Consider the following 13,509-nt stretch of genomic DNA (forward strand, 5'->3'; position numbering starts at 1 on the left):
AAATAGACTCTTAAAAAAAGTGTTAACCTTTTCTGTTTGAAAACAAAAAGTCTAATCTGGTTTAGGTCTGACGTAGACTAAGCAGTATGTCGGTCTAACTTGTTCATACATCATTAGTTGCTTATGTGTGACGAAGAGAAGAGAGTTCAAATGATATAAGACTATACTTGCGTTTTTCAATAAGGATGAATTTTCGTTTATCAAATTCTATTTTCTCTATCTGCTTTATGAAATCAAATCCCTCTAACTCGGTATGAACCACTCCCTTTGCCTTAAAATAAATGTACCATTTGACCGCTTTACACTGGTTAAGAAAATATTATGAATAAAAGAGAGGTAATTGTTCATTAGTGGATTTTTTTTGTGGGAACTATGTATCTTTACGTGTAAGTTGTGTAACTCCAAAGACTAATTTCTTGAGTTAGATAAGAGCGCAATGAATGATAAAGTTATCTCTTAAGAGATTTAACATTGTTGCATTCTTGTGGTTGTATTCAAACTCATAATCTCTTATTAAACCTGAAGAGGATAAATAGATGATAGAAGAAGTGTTGCTAAGATATGAGAAATGCTAGCAACACTCTCTTTTTAACACTCTCTCTAATACTCACTCTCTTATTGGTTTAAATCATTGTAAGTGTATACTTTGGAAATAGAACCCACACAAAGTGGTGGGACATGCATGAATTCCATCCAATAAAAGAGTGAATGTTAGAGAGAGTGTTCAAAAGTGAGTGTTGCCAGCTAAGATATTTTAGGGCAGGTCCTGATCTTATCGTTGTTATATAGCTCACAGTTATTATTATGTGAAGCTGCAAAGAGAGACTAACGACGCAAAAGCACTCCCTCTGCAATGTTTTGCTTATGCAACAATCTTTCTATAACCAAACCCATTCTTATTACTAATGCAACTCTTCCCCAAAACCCAGATTCTCCTCCTTCTTCTTCACCCAAACAAACCAATCTTCCTCCAAAGCAAAAACCTTCACTAAGATCCAAGAACTCCACTACTTCATTACCTCCAAACAAGCTTCCCCGTCGACCATCACCATCTTCGCTCATGCAAATTGAACGTGCCCTTGGCGCTGGTAGCTTCAGAGACGGTGAACCTGACCTCAAGTATGCATGCTCTGTTTGAATAAACAACTTATTTTGCAGCTTATTATAACATTATGATGAATAGGCTATTTCTATTCACTACCAATTTCATAATGTTAAAAGTGCTCCAATTTCATTCTGGATTTTGATTTTTCTGCATTTTTTTTTTAAAGAATGAAGAACGATTCAGACGTAAAGAAGACCACGATGGATTTGTTCTTGGGACAAGTATTTGAAGGGACTGTGCAGAAAAAGCTGAGGGAAACAGGAGAGTGGCTGGGTGAAAATGGGGAGACCAGATTTCGCTCCACTAACACCAGTAAGTAGCAAGCAACTGGTAACGACTTTTCCGTATTTTTTGTCTCTTTAACAAGGATTGTAGCATGTCTTTTGCTTTGTTATATATAGGTGATGAGTGAGGAAAAACACAAGTTATGGAGTAATAGTATGAATGATTAATTGAGCACATATCTTTATAGCATTTATTCTTGAGATAACATTTGTTTTTTAAATAAGAAACTGGATGCAATTTATTATCAATCAAAAATGAAATAACCAGTTGTAAGAAGTAATAATCTTGGAGACTAGCTGATGAAGACGAGGCCTTTGCTAAATTGTGGGCTTCGTCCATTGCTTGTCTCCAAACAAAACTTACTCTGAAGTTTGGAAAAAATGAAATGAGATTGAAGCAATCTCTAACAACAGCACCTAGTTTGAAAGTATCATCCTTGGGATTAAGAACAAGATCTACAAGTCTTTGGCTATCTAGTTCAAACACTACATGATGCAAACCCAAGCCAATTACCCAACACAATGCAGGGCCTTAAGCAGACCTGTTGCCTCTCCCTCAACAATAGGGCGTAACTGAGACATCTAGTCAGTTCTTGAACTGATGAAATTTCGTGTCTCTTCTGTGATGCACATGCCAAAGGTTCTCACCAATTGTGTGTTGCAGCCTGTGTCTACATTACACTTATAGGATCATGATGGATGAGCAATATTGCGCATTCCAGATGCAAAGTTGAGCAGGTTTGACCATTGCGCAACCAAGGGGGATCTTAAATTGGGATCTGATTTTTTGATTTAACACTCTTTCTGATGCCCCTTTGTAGTAAGCCCTCAGATTCTAGCAGATTCCTCCGTATTGTGTGACCAATTATTTTTTCAAGAAAGTCAGACCAAGGAAAATACCTGGCCTTGAACATTCCTCGACAACATAGCATCCGGGTGCATGATAAACCTTGAGGCTTGTTTGCCAAGAATTGCTATGTTGAAGGCACAAAGATTTCTAAAAGGCAAACATCTGAACTGTTTTGGCATGGATAGCTTATTCCAAGAAAGTCATTTTATTCCTTTCATATCTCTACCATTAGATCTCCACCTGTAGGAAATCCTCAAGATAACTTGGAGGGTATTATTGAATAATATTATCTTAATTATCCTATTCTTTTATTTACCAACATTTTTTGAATTGTAGCATATTTTGCGGTCACCTCTGAACATTGTAATTTTCTAATTCATTTTATCAATTTTTTTAAAATAATGTTGAACATGAAATAGTCTTTGATAATTGTTTTCCTTTATTTATTATTTATTCAGTGATTTAAACTGTTGCAGGAAGAGGAATTCTGGTGTTTGCATTTCAATGGATGATGCCAATTTGGGCTATATCCTTCCTAATAGCTTCTGGAGTCATCAAATTACCATTCAGTGTCCCTTTTCTTGATGACCTCCTCCTGTGAACATCCAGTTTCTTTTTGTAGATTGAATGAATAATTGTAAATTACTTAAGGGGTTCAAAGAAACACTACAGTACATTTGTATTTAATAGTATAAACACGTTGGACTTTTAGTCTTTTGAATGATTTTTTTTTTTTTTTGAATGAAGGCTATTGCATGATTGTATAGTCACTTCACTATGATTTTTTTTTTTTTTTTTGAATGAAGGCTATTGCATGATTGTATAGTCACTTCACTTATTAGACTAATGACCGTATATTCTTCTTATTACCGTATATTTTGAATGAGGTGCTTTGTTACCCTTGATTACTAGTGGAATTTCAGCTAGCCCCGAAATTCACAAAAAACCAGCCATCGACTCACCGGTACAAAGATGTAACTTGCTCTACATGCAAAATGTTTTCAAAATGCTTATGACATAGATGATTATGCATACTCAACAAAGCACCTCATCATTGATAACCAATTATAGAATTTCTCGAGTTCATATATCATCATATTATCCCAAGTAGACTTTGTCCTCAAATGGCCCAAAACTAAGATACATAACCAACAATCCACTAGTAGAATCAAAATACCTTTTACAAATAAGGACCAAGGATGTTCTTCTAAACATATAATAAAGTACAACACTACAACATAACAATTGTTTAAAGATTCCTTCCCATGGACTCGTCATGTTTCCAAACTCCTGAGCAAATGAAGTGCCCTTTGCCACTGTGGTTTTTCTGACAGAACAATTCTTCTTAAGGCTGGGACTGCCCCAGCAGCTAGAAGTGCTGAATGGTTCTCATTGTCCATACTAAGATTATACAGTATTTTTAAGCTTGCTTCAATACCTCTTTCACTACCTTCTTCAATCAGCTTCACCAAAGAATACACAGCCCCTTCCGAAATAATAGCTCCTGTGGAATCTACCACCCCTTCAGATACTATTCTACTAAGTTCTACAGCAGCCTTTTCCTGTGCTTCTAAAGAGAATGAAGTTTTGATCTGTTCTACAAGTCTTGGAATTGTGTCATAAAGTGTAACTTCTACGTTGATCGGATTAGAATTTGTGTCGTAACCAGATAGAGAACTTAGTTTAACTAGGCAAGCAGCTACCCAATCTTTGCTGCGGAGGGGAATATGGGACTTGAGAATTTTGCGGAGCGTGTCAATGAAATGGGAGGGATTTATTTTTTCACGAAACTGCTTAGAGTCAAGTAGTCTTGTCAGTAACCGCGATGCTGCAGATATTGCAAGACCGGCCTCTTCAAGTTCAATAGCATATGCTGCTGAAAACTGATCTTCCACGTCAGATTCTGTCTCTGCTGCATACGTATAAAAAATTATGAGTCACATTTTGTATCTACAGAAGAAGATGAAGATTAGTGCCATGTAAGTGGTGCTAAAGAAGAACAACTAAAAATAAAAGCCTTTTTCCACTAGCAAAAATCACACTCAAATTGAAAGGGATATGATAATCTCTGTAAATGTAATCATTTTCATATATTTATAAACATTGTAAAACGAAAATGGAAATAAGCCACACATTAAAGAGCAGAAATTTTTTACCCGAAATTTTCAAGAGATTTTGCTGAAAAGTAGAATTGAGACCATTTTCAATATCCACAGAAATAATCGGACTCAGTGTTGGATCAATCAATGCCACAAACTCAAGAACAGATGCGGCTTTTTCTTGTAAACTGGCTAAAGAGGACTTCAAAATCTCCACAAGGCGTGCAGTGAAAACTGAGTTCAGTATATCGCTCCTGATGTTTTATTGAAGAGAAAATAAGCCAATGTTAACTAAACTTTTCAGAGCAGTTATCACATGTTACTCAATCAAATATAATGCAGATCAACCTTGTAACTGTATATAGATGAATTTCTACAACAAAAAAACCTATACCCTTGTGGTTCATATCCTTTTAGCTAACCTTGGGTTTGTTTTCGATACGGCTTGCTCGGTACTACTTAATTCCTTTGATCCATCATCGGCTCCACCAAATGCCTTCTTAGATTCATTAACTGGTCCATCATAAAACTGAAAAGAATCAATGTACTTGACAATCAATGAGAAAAAAAAATGAAATTCTAAATAGGCGCACAATATGTGATACAGACCTTTAACTGCATCTCTTTATTGGGATCTAATATCTGAGCAAGTACGTTCAACGACTGCAGAATCACATCACACCAAAATTAAAATCTTGTTAAGTTTTCCAGTTTATATTTTAGCTTTTGCCAGAATTAGTTAACATATAAGAAATAATGAAATAATACCTTTTCGGCAATAGCTCCAGCTACGTCTGAGCGTTTTAAAATACTAACTAAAGGAGCTAAACCACCCTCGGTTTCAATCACTCGGCAAACAACATTGCTGCATAAAGAAAGCATAAAGCATGATTACAATTTACAAAATATGATCGCACAATCTAAAACCATTTTAGCAATTCATAGCATAACAATGATCAAATCTTATCCCACTGTCAAAGCCATCCCTATTTCATTTTCCAAAACATCATCCGTATTATGCAATGGTTGGCTTCCCTCTATCTTCTTCTTTTCATTTATTTTTTCTATACCATATAACAGAAAATACAAACTTACCATAGGGTCTACCTTTCACCATCTAAATGATACTGCTGTACAATTTGATTTTCTTTCCTTAATTTGTATAATATCCCTTTTTCCGTTATATGTACAATTGTTTCTCCTTAATTCTGGAATAGGATTCATTTCCTTATTTTGTGGTTTTAGGACAGAATTTATTTCCCTTAACCCTAGAATGGTTATCGATCGGATTTATGTACAATAGTCTATGAAGTTGTAATTAAAGTTTGTGCTTTTTTATCATCATAATAATATTCAGAATTTCTATCTTTTCTCCCTGTCAACTGATAATTTCTTATACACACTCAATCAGTTATAAGAATTTTTCTTTTACACTGTAACAGTTATATCCTTAATTTTTCTGTTTACAATGAAAGAAAGTACTTTATAAGGCTTTTTTAGTGAGACACTTCCAAAATATACTCTATTGTTGTAATATAAATTCGTTGCTGCAATTATAAAACTACTACTAACTTTTCAAACATTACCTAGCAGACAGCTTTTCCAAAGCTTGCGTCGCTGCCAGCTGGACTGCATTATCATTGCAAAACAAAAGCCGTACTAAATGCCTAACTGCACCAGCCTCCTTGAATGCAATACGCATATGTTCATTTATACATGCACTAGCAATTGACTCTGCAGCTCTTACTATTGCTGACTTATCTTCTAGTTCTAGTATCAGCGCTAAACGAGCAACACCGTCGATCCAATGCAAGAGTGTCAGACGCGGCTGATCATCTGAACATTCAGAACGAGTTGCTGTTTCTTCCATTTCAATAGCACCAACACGAACAAGGAATTGTTGTTGTGTCTGTCCAATAATTGCATTGACTTTTGCTTCATCTACGTTAGCATTATTATCAACATTCAATCCAATAAGTACTTCTGATGCGCCAAATTTAGAAGGTTTGTTATAAGTCCTTTCGATTTCTGTGCCATCTGGAAATGCAGGCGCCTCGTATAAACGTGGGTTGTATGACTTATAGGCTGCAGCACCTATTAATGGCACAGGAACTAAACCTTCCTCAATAACAAGAATTCTGTAATAATCGTCCTTCACAAGTTCTAGCAATGCATTCCTTGCTTCCTTTCTAATGACTTTAGATGCTTCGGAGTCATATGGTAAGAACTTCGCCTGAATTAAGATAAAAACTCATCACATTTTGGAATGTTCTAAGCATCAAGAGAAAGGACCTTTGGTAAGAACTATGAGAATTAAAATATCAGTAAAATTCAATACCAAAGGAAAAATATCAGTAAACTTCAGAATGTCATTATTTCTAATGGTTTCCTTTTCCATTCAACTTATCAGAAGGCACTGAAGCTAACATTTCTGTTGAGATTTAGGAATCGGATGGATAAGAGAAGAGAAGACGAGAGAGTGCACAGTTCAAAATATATTTTTTTAGGGAGACACTGAATAAATGTAATGTAACACCTTTATTTATATGAAATTATGACTATAAAGAGACAAATATAAACTTAGGGTTTGCGACAACTAGAACCTTTGTTGACCAGGAAGGCTTCAGTATTAATCAATCAATTAATAATAAATCATCAGTTTCTTGACTCCCCCTCCATTCAAAGCATACATAATTTAATTTGTTACAAATAAACTCAATAAACATAAGAATACCAAACTTCATTAGAGTATCGATCAAATACATGTATCTTCAGAATAAAGTATCGTGGATAATCTTTTAGGAGTTAAGAAGTGACTTTGATTTTTAAGCTTGTGCAGTTGGGATATGTCTTTTGTTCCACGTCCTTGCACAAAATTAGCCTTAACTATCTTTTTTCCTCCTTCCCTAATTAGAACCATATAATTTCAACATTGCCTCAAAGTCAAAGCACTACCATGAATAGACCAAATAGACTCGTTCCAACTTGCATAGAATCATGAGTCAATCTTCTTGGATCCTCGTATTTTCTATAGGAACGTATCAAAATAAATTTGGAGAGAAAAAACCAACACAACTCTTGAGCAGGAATTTTAAACTACTATACATAAGCAGGCCACTATAGAAGGTAGCTTATGTTTCTCCCTCTCCAAAAAAAAAACTGCCAAGTTCCTACAGAGCAGGAGAGGATCCAGGCTTTTATACAACATCAAAATAATTATATCATCCCGAGAGCATAATGTTTTAGGTGCAAACACATAAATTATGGTTTATCTTGCAGAATTCATCTTAACAAGAACGAGATAAGCTCGTATATATCAAGAATTATAAAACTGGCATGATATGTAAATATTTCAGAGTAAACCATCTTTCAATGTCTCACCAATTTTGGAATAACACCTGCTTCAACCATGATGTCATGGTTAACATGGCTCAATGCTAAATTTGCCAAAATACCCGCTGCAGCTTCCTTCACTTTCATATCCTCATCATCAAGGTACTTCATAGCTAACAAAAGAAGATCGCTCTTTGCAATTTTTACTCGGAGCTTCTCATCAACAGATAAATTGAAAAGTGTGTTCAAACTCTGCACCTTTACCTGCAAAAAAGAGTTCCAAATGTTCTCATTTTCTACACACACAAAGTATATGCTCACCAAAGTTTTTGTATACTAATTAATTCCTATACCTCAGAAGCCAAGGAAGATTGTGTCAGCAATCTATTTATCTCTTCTATAGCTCCACTATCTGCTACAGAATTCCTATATTGGTCGATTGAAGATAGTGATTGCAGAAGGCCTGCAGCTGCCTCACAAGCCGAACTAGATTCTGCTCTAAGGAGGTTGACAACAAGATTAATACAACCAGGAAATTGCATTATATTGTCAATACACTTCTTTCCACCAAGTGAATATTGCCAAAGAGTAATTATAGCTTGTTCTCTATCAAGTGGATCATGATCTAGGCCTAGCATACGAACAAACAAGGCCACGTAGCTATCACCAAAGTCAGAAGATGATTCCCCTTCTACTTCATCTATTTCCTGAAAGCAAAATTGAAGCATTCAATAGTTGTCTAATCTTCATACGCATAATAAACACAGACAAACAGCAAAGAGGCTAACAAAAAAACCTATCTCCATAGTTGCCTAAACTCAAGTCCCTGCTGTTTGTTCACAACACCACATTTTAATATTTTAGACAAATATCCACTCACGAAACGAGTGAAGATGATGACAAAGACAACAAGAACCAAAGTATTTTCTCACTAACTATATGGATTAATTCAACGCAATAAAGTGAGTTAGAAATAGTTATAAAAAATGCTTTCAAAAGAATACACACATAAGTCACGACATGCACTTCTATCTTAATCTTGTAAAAGGAATTACAATATTAAACAATTTAAGCCCCTGTTTGGATAAACATATTAATTTGCAGCATATAGCTTAAGTGCATATCATGATAAGCGCTTATGTGTAAAGCAACTTCTATAAAAAAATTAAAAAAAAATTATTCTTTTTTGTATAAGCTTTAAGTTGTTTTCGTAAGCTATCTTGGTGCGCTTATGAAAATAAGCTAAAACAGATTATGAACATGTCTTAAGCTGTTTATTTAAGTTCTACTCTCAAACATTCTCACATTTGCTTAAGTAACTAGATAAGTTCAAATAAGTCAATCCAGAGGCCCTAAAACAGTGAGCATACCAAACATTAGAACTGAATCCAGTTAAACATAACATAACACTAAATAATAATAATGAAAACACAAAAGCTATCAACATACATTTCCAATGAACATATTAAGATTTACAAATAGTGGACTAATAAACATTTCATGAACACACAAAAGATTAAATAACAAGAAACTAAATATGCTATTATAACAAGAGAAGTGATTCAGTTATGGAAGGAACTGAACTGAACTGAACTGAAGCAAAAGGTGGTGTTATATTAGAAGTGTGAAATTAAGAAAATGAAGGGTTGAGATTAAAACTCACGGGGGAGGCGGGAGCAGCGGAGTGATCAGAATGACCGTTATTGGTGCAACTACGAGTGAACCTGGCAAAGAGAGGGAGTTTGGAAGAGTACGAGGAAGAGAGAGTGACTCTGGTTATTGTTGTTGTTGTTGTTGAGGGCGCGAAATGAGAAGTGTTAAGGTTGGAGGAAGAGGGTGTTAGGATTGGGATTCTGCATGCTGCAAACATCTTCTTCTTCTTCTTTTGATGATACTCTGCAAACTCAAACTGTTCCAGTTCCAGACCCTTCGTCGGAAAACAAGATAGGCTTTCCCCCTTAGACCATGTCCAATGGCAAAAATTATTCAATAACCTTCAACACCCACTTTTTCAATTCCCAACACTCCACATCATTTTCTCTCTCTTAATTCAACACTCATTCAATTTTTACCACTCCAATAGTTTTCATTCAACACCCTACCCCACCACTTTTTATTTCTTATTCTTATTTAATTTTTGTCTTTATAATTGCATAAAATTATAATTATCGATTATAATTAAATTAAAATAATAAAAATAATTTTTTTAAAAAAACAATATTTTTTAAATAATTTATTTTTATTTTCTTAACTTAAAATGCAATACAACAAACTAAGCACGCGACACACGAATAGCTTAAAATGCAAGACAACAAACAAGCACACAACACACACGTAATTTATTTAGTACGATACAAATGATCTTCAATTACGAAACATTCCAAACTTTGTCCATATGTGCTTCACTAGATCTGGCTGCAATGCGTGGTGAACATTTGGATCACGCAACTCGGATCTAGCACGCACATGATTTGCAAAAGTGGGTAACACCTCAGTCGAGTATGGTTGCGGTGTACTAGACCCACTTCCCTCAGATTGCTCAAAATCGCTCCAACGTTGAGCATATGTATCTCGTTCATCCTCAACAATCATATTGTGTAATATGATGCATGACCTCATGATGATACCCAAATCGGCTATGTCCCACAAGCGAGCTGGTTCACGGATGATTTTAAATCGAGCTTGAAGCACTCCAAAAGCACGTTCGATGTCCTTCCGACATCCCTCTTGATATTTTGCAAATAACTTATCGGGTTCACTTTGAGGAAGTCTAATTGATTTGACGAAAGTTGGATAAGAAGGGTAGATACCATCAGCTAGATAGTATGTCATATTATAGGGACGTTGATTCACAAAGAAATTCACCCTTGGAGTCTTTCCCTGTTCCACATCATCAAACACTGGTGACCGATCTAGAACGTTTATATCATTCAACGTTCCCGGACATCCAAAAAAGGCATGCCAGATCCATAGATCATGAGATGCAACTGCTTCAAGAATAACTGTGGTGGTTCCCTTATCCCCCCTGGTGAATTGACCTTCCCATGCTTTAGGACAATTTTTCCACTCCCAGTGCATACAGTTAATACTCCCGATCATCCCTGGGAACCCCCGCATTTCACTAACACGTAGTATTCTTTGCAGGTCATCTTCGGTTGGTGCTCTCAAGTACACTTGCTCATACAGTCGTATGATTCCTTTGCAGAATCTAAGTAAGCACTCCAATGCTGTACTACTTCCTATTTTGATGTATTCATCGACCGCATTTGCTGCCACACCATATGCTAACATTTGCATTGCTGTGGTACATTTTGCTAATGGTGATATACCTTCTTTGTTGGTGGCATCAACTCGTTGGGTGAAGTAGTTATCACTACTTGAAAGGTCTCCAACGATTCGAAGGAAAACTTGTTTTTGCATCCGGAACCGACGACGAAACATTGCATCGTCATATGTAGGCTCATTGGCAAAGTAGTCGTCAATGAGTCTTTGGTTAGCTGCTGCATGATCTCTATTTAAATATTTTTTTTACGAGATCCACTACCTGATCCACTACCTTCCTCTAGTTTTTTTCGACGCTGAATAAATCGGTTGACGATATACGTGTCTTCAGCATCACGTTTTTCGAAGTAGGCTTTCATATCAAAACCAAAAGGATCCATTGATAGTGTTTGGAAGTAGATATTGGAAGTAGATATGAATGCAATTTGAGAAAGGAAATAGTTTAAACAATATTCAAGTTGGAAGTAGATATGAATGTTATTCAAGTCCCTATATATAAGCAAATAGGTGAAGCACGGGGAGTGAAGCAATACCATGTGTTGTGGCATAGTAAAGCAATACCATGGGCTGTGGCATAGTAAAGCAATACCATGGGCTGTGGCATAGTAAAGTATGCATAATTAAAGCAATACCATGGATGTAACACTGACAAAATAGTATGCATAATTAAAGTTTTGTATGCATAATAAAGCAATACCATGGGCTGTGAAAAAACTAGTGAGGAATACCATGGGCTGTGAATTATTTAAAGCAACATTGAGGACTAGACAACACTGACAATTATTTAAAGCAACATTGAGGACTACACAACACTGACAATTATTTAAAGTAAACATTGGGGACTACACAACACTGACAATTTTGACCGAATACAAACAAATATTAGTGAAATTAATTTCCGAACAGCTCACGCTCCAAGTTTTCCAACAGAGCTTTTTTCCTGTCATTGAGATGCTCTTGGGAACTTAACATTATGTACATGTCCATTTCCTTCAATTTGTTTTTCTCTTGTTGCACTGCGGTGTACTTTTCCATTTTTTCGGTGTACTCTTTAAAGTGTTCAATCTCTTGCACCTTCATTTCTTTGAATTGAACCCACTCCTTTTCCACCTCCTCCAAGCCAGCGTCCTTGTTTTTCTTTTTTGCTTTTTTTTTAGCTGCCTCCCTACCCATTGGACGAGCACTAGATCCTACAGAGTCCTCGTTAGATCTCTTAGATCCACTACTTCCTGAGCCAACATTTCCTCCCACTTGACTGCCATAACGAGGTTGATCACGGAGAGCGCGCCATTCTTCCATTAAAGTAAATTGAACATTCTTCCCACATGCATATATTTCCTGGGCTTTTGTCAACACATCATCTTCCGACCAACCGCTTGCTTTCTGACGCTTAGCGGTATCATAAGCACCAACCCATTTATTTATTTATTTGCTCATATAATTAAAACGGTTTCGGCATGCAATGACATCGCGTGGAGAATCGAATGAGCAATGGTCATTACAATACTCAGCAATTTTACCCCAATATGCTTCACTTGTCTGGTTTCTCCCGACAACACTGGATGTTCCATATTTTATCCACCCACTAATTAACACCAAATTTTGTTCAGTGTTCCATGATGGTTGTTGGTTTCTCTTGCTCTTAGGAGTTGTATCCTCTGGAGTGACTTCATTAGATCTTGTCATTCCACCACGATTTATTTGTGATGAAAATTCGGGATATTCACCAAGACTCTGAGAATTTTCATTCATCATCGGCATATAACCATTATATGGGGGTATTTGAGATGGATATCCCATCATAGATCTATAATATGGATGAAAGTTGTTTGGAACAGAGGATGGGTGATTGAAATTTGAGGCAAAACCAAAATTAGGCATGTTTTGAGGAGTTTGGTTGAGAAATTGATTTGGGTTTTGAGGATGTTGGTTTGGAAATTGATTTGGGTTTTGAGGATGTTGGTTGGGAAATTGATTTGGGTGTTGATAATTGTTGGGATTTTGGTAGTTAAGTGGGTAATCAGAAGAATTTTGGGTGTTGAATTGATTGTTATTAGGATCCATTTCACTAATCAAAGACTAAAACTTCAAAAGAAATGCTAATAATAAGATTAAGAGAGTGAAAAACTTGATTTTTTTTCTGTGTCCAAATCAAATGATCCAAGTCTCTATTTATAGAGAAAAAAAAATCACGAATTTTGGTAAAATTTTTTTTTATTTCCATCGAAATAATTGAGGACAAAAAATGAAGATAATTAAAATCCAGCCAGCCAATACAAACGCGCCAGCTGTTCCTTATCCAACCAAAAGTCTTTCTCTCTCTGACCTCCCTGCAGCTGACGCGCCCTGTCAGCGCGTGTACTGCACGCGCCAATTTTCTCACAATCAAAGCGCGCCGCGTGGCTCCCGTGTGCAGAATTCAACTTGTTGAATGAATTAATCACCCAACTCCTCCATGTCACTCTCAACAAGCAATTCTCCAATGGTTCAATAGGTTTCAATAGGCATTCAATAACCCCATTGGGGATGGTCTTAGATTTTTTGTTGTGTGTAAAC

The 13,509-nt window shown here is 36.1% G+C and overlaps 2 protein-coding genes and 1 pseudogene across 3 annotated transcripts; 1 reads left to right on the forward strand and 2 right to left on the reverse strand.

Annotated features, from left to right (window-relative positions):
• The first annotated feature begins 762 nt into the window (after positions 1-762).
• CRR3 (chlororespiratory reduction 3) lies at positions 763-2,951 on the forward strand. Its single transcript, XM_085708509.1, has 3 exons — positions 763-1,119; positions 1,272-1,417; positions 2,716-2,951. The coding sequence occupies exons 1-3, from the start codon at positions 854-856 to the stop codon at positions 2,838-2,840; spliced, it is 537 nt and encodes a 178-aa protein (XP_085564635.1). The 5' UTR covers positions 763-853; the 3' UTR covers positions 2,841-2,951.
• A 313-nt stretch (positions 2,952-3,264) lies between these two features.
• Positions 3,265-9,631, reverse strand: LOC146953280 (ARM repeat superfamily protein). 2 transcript variants are annotated; one of them, XM_085708508.1, is made up of 9 exons: positions 9,335-9,631; positions 8,025-8,378; positions 7,720-7,935; positions 5,925-6,571; positions 5,107-5,203; positions 4,948-5,001; positions 4,761-4,867; positions 4,396-4,592; positions 3,265-4,148 (listed from the first exon to the last, which is right to left on the reverse strand). In XM_085708508.1, exons 1-9 carry the CDS (start codon positions 9,539-9,541, stop codon positions 3,514-3,516), a joined length of 2,514 nt encoding a protein of 837 aa, XP_085564634.1. In that variant the 5' UTR covers positions 9,542-9,631; the 3' UTR covers positions 3,265-3,513. The 2 variants fall into 2 exon arrangements, with proteins under 2 accessions (XP_085564634.1, XP_085564633.1); XM_085708507.1 differs by having other exon boundaries at positions 3,265-4,151.
• Positions 9,632-9,889: 258 nt separating this feature from the next.
• Positions 9,890-13,017, reverse strand: LOC146953281 (uncharacterized; annotated as a pseudogene).
• Positions 13,018-13,509: the final 492 nt, after the last annotated feature.

This window comes from Medicago sativa, chromosome 1 (assembly GCF_051527215.1).
Source record: "Medicago sativa cultivar Bolivia chromosome 1, Bolivia_mono, whole genome shotgun sequence".
Lineage (NCBI taxonomy): Eukaryota > Viridiplantae > Streptophyta > Magnoliopsida > Fabales > Fabaceae > Medicago > Medicago sativa.

What these genes read in the sequence shown, in the direction of transcription:
- CRR3 (XM_085708509.1), top strand. Translation starts at nt 854, where the DNA reads ATGTTTTGCTTATGCAACAATCTTTCTATAACCAAACCCATTCTTATT. An exon ending in GACGGTGAACCTGACCTCAA is followed by an intron (nt 1,120 to 1,271) that starts GTATGCATGCTC and finishes TTTTTTTTAAAG; the next exon opens with AATGAAGAACGATTCAGACG. An exon ending in ATTTCGCTCCACTAACACCA is followed by an intron (nt 1,418 to 2,715) that starts GTAAGTAGCAAG and finishes AAACTGTTGCAG; the next exon opens with GAAGAGGAATTCTGGTGTTT.
- LOC146953280 (XM_085708507.1), bottom strand. Translation starts at nt 9,541, where the DNA reads ATGTTTGCAGCATGCAGAATCCCAATCCTAACACCCTCTTCCTCCAAC. An exon ending in CCGCTGCTCCCGCCTCCCCC is followed by an intron (nt 8,379 to 9,334) that starts GTGAGTTTTAAT and finishes TTTTGCTTTCAG; the next exon opens with GAAATAGATGAAGTAGAAGG. An exon ending in TTGGAAAAGCTGTCTGCTAG is followed by an intron (nt 5,204 to 5,924) that starts GTAATGTTTGAA and finishes TTCTTTATGCAG; the next exon opens with CAATGTTGTTTGCCGAGTGA.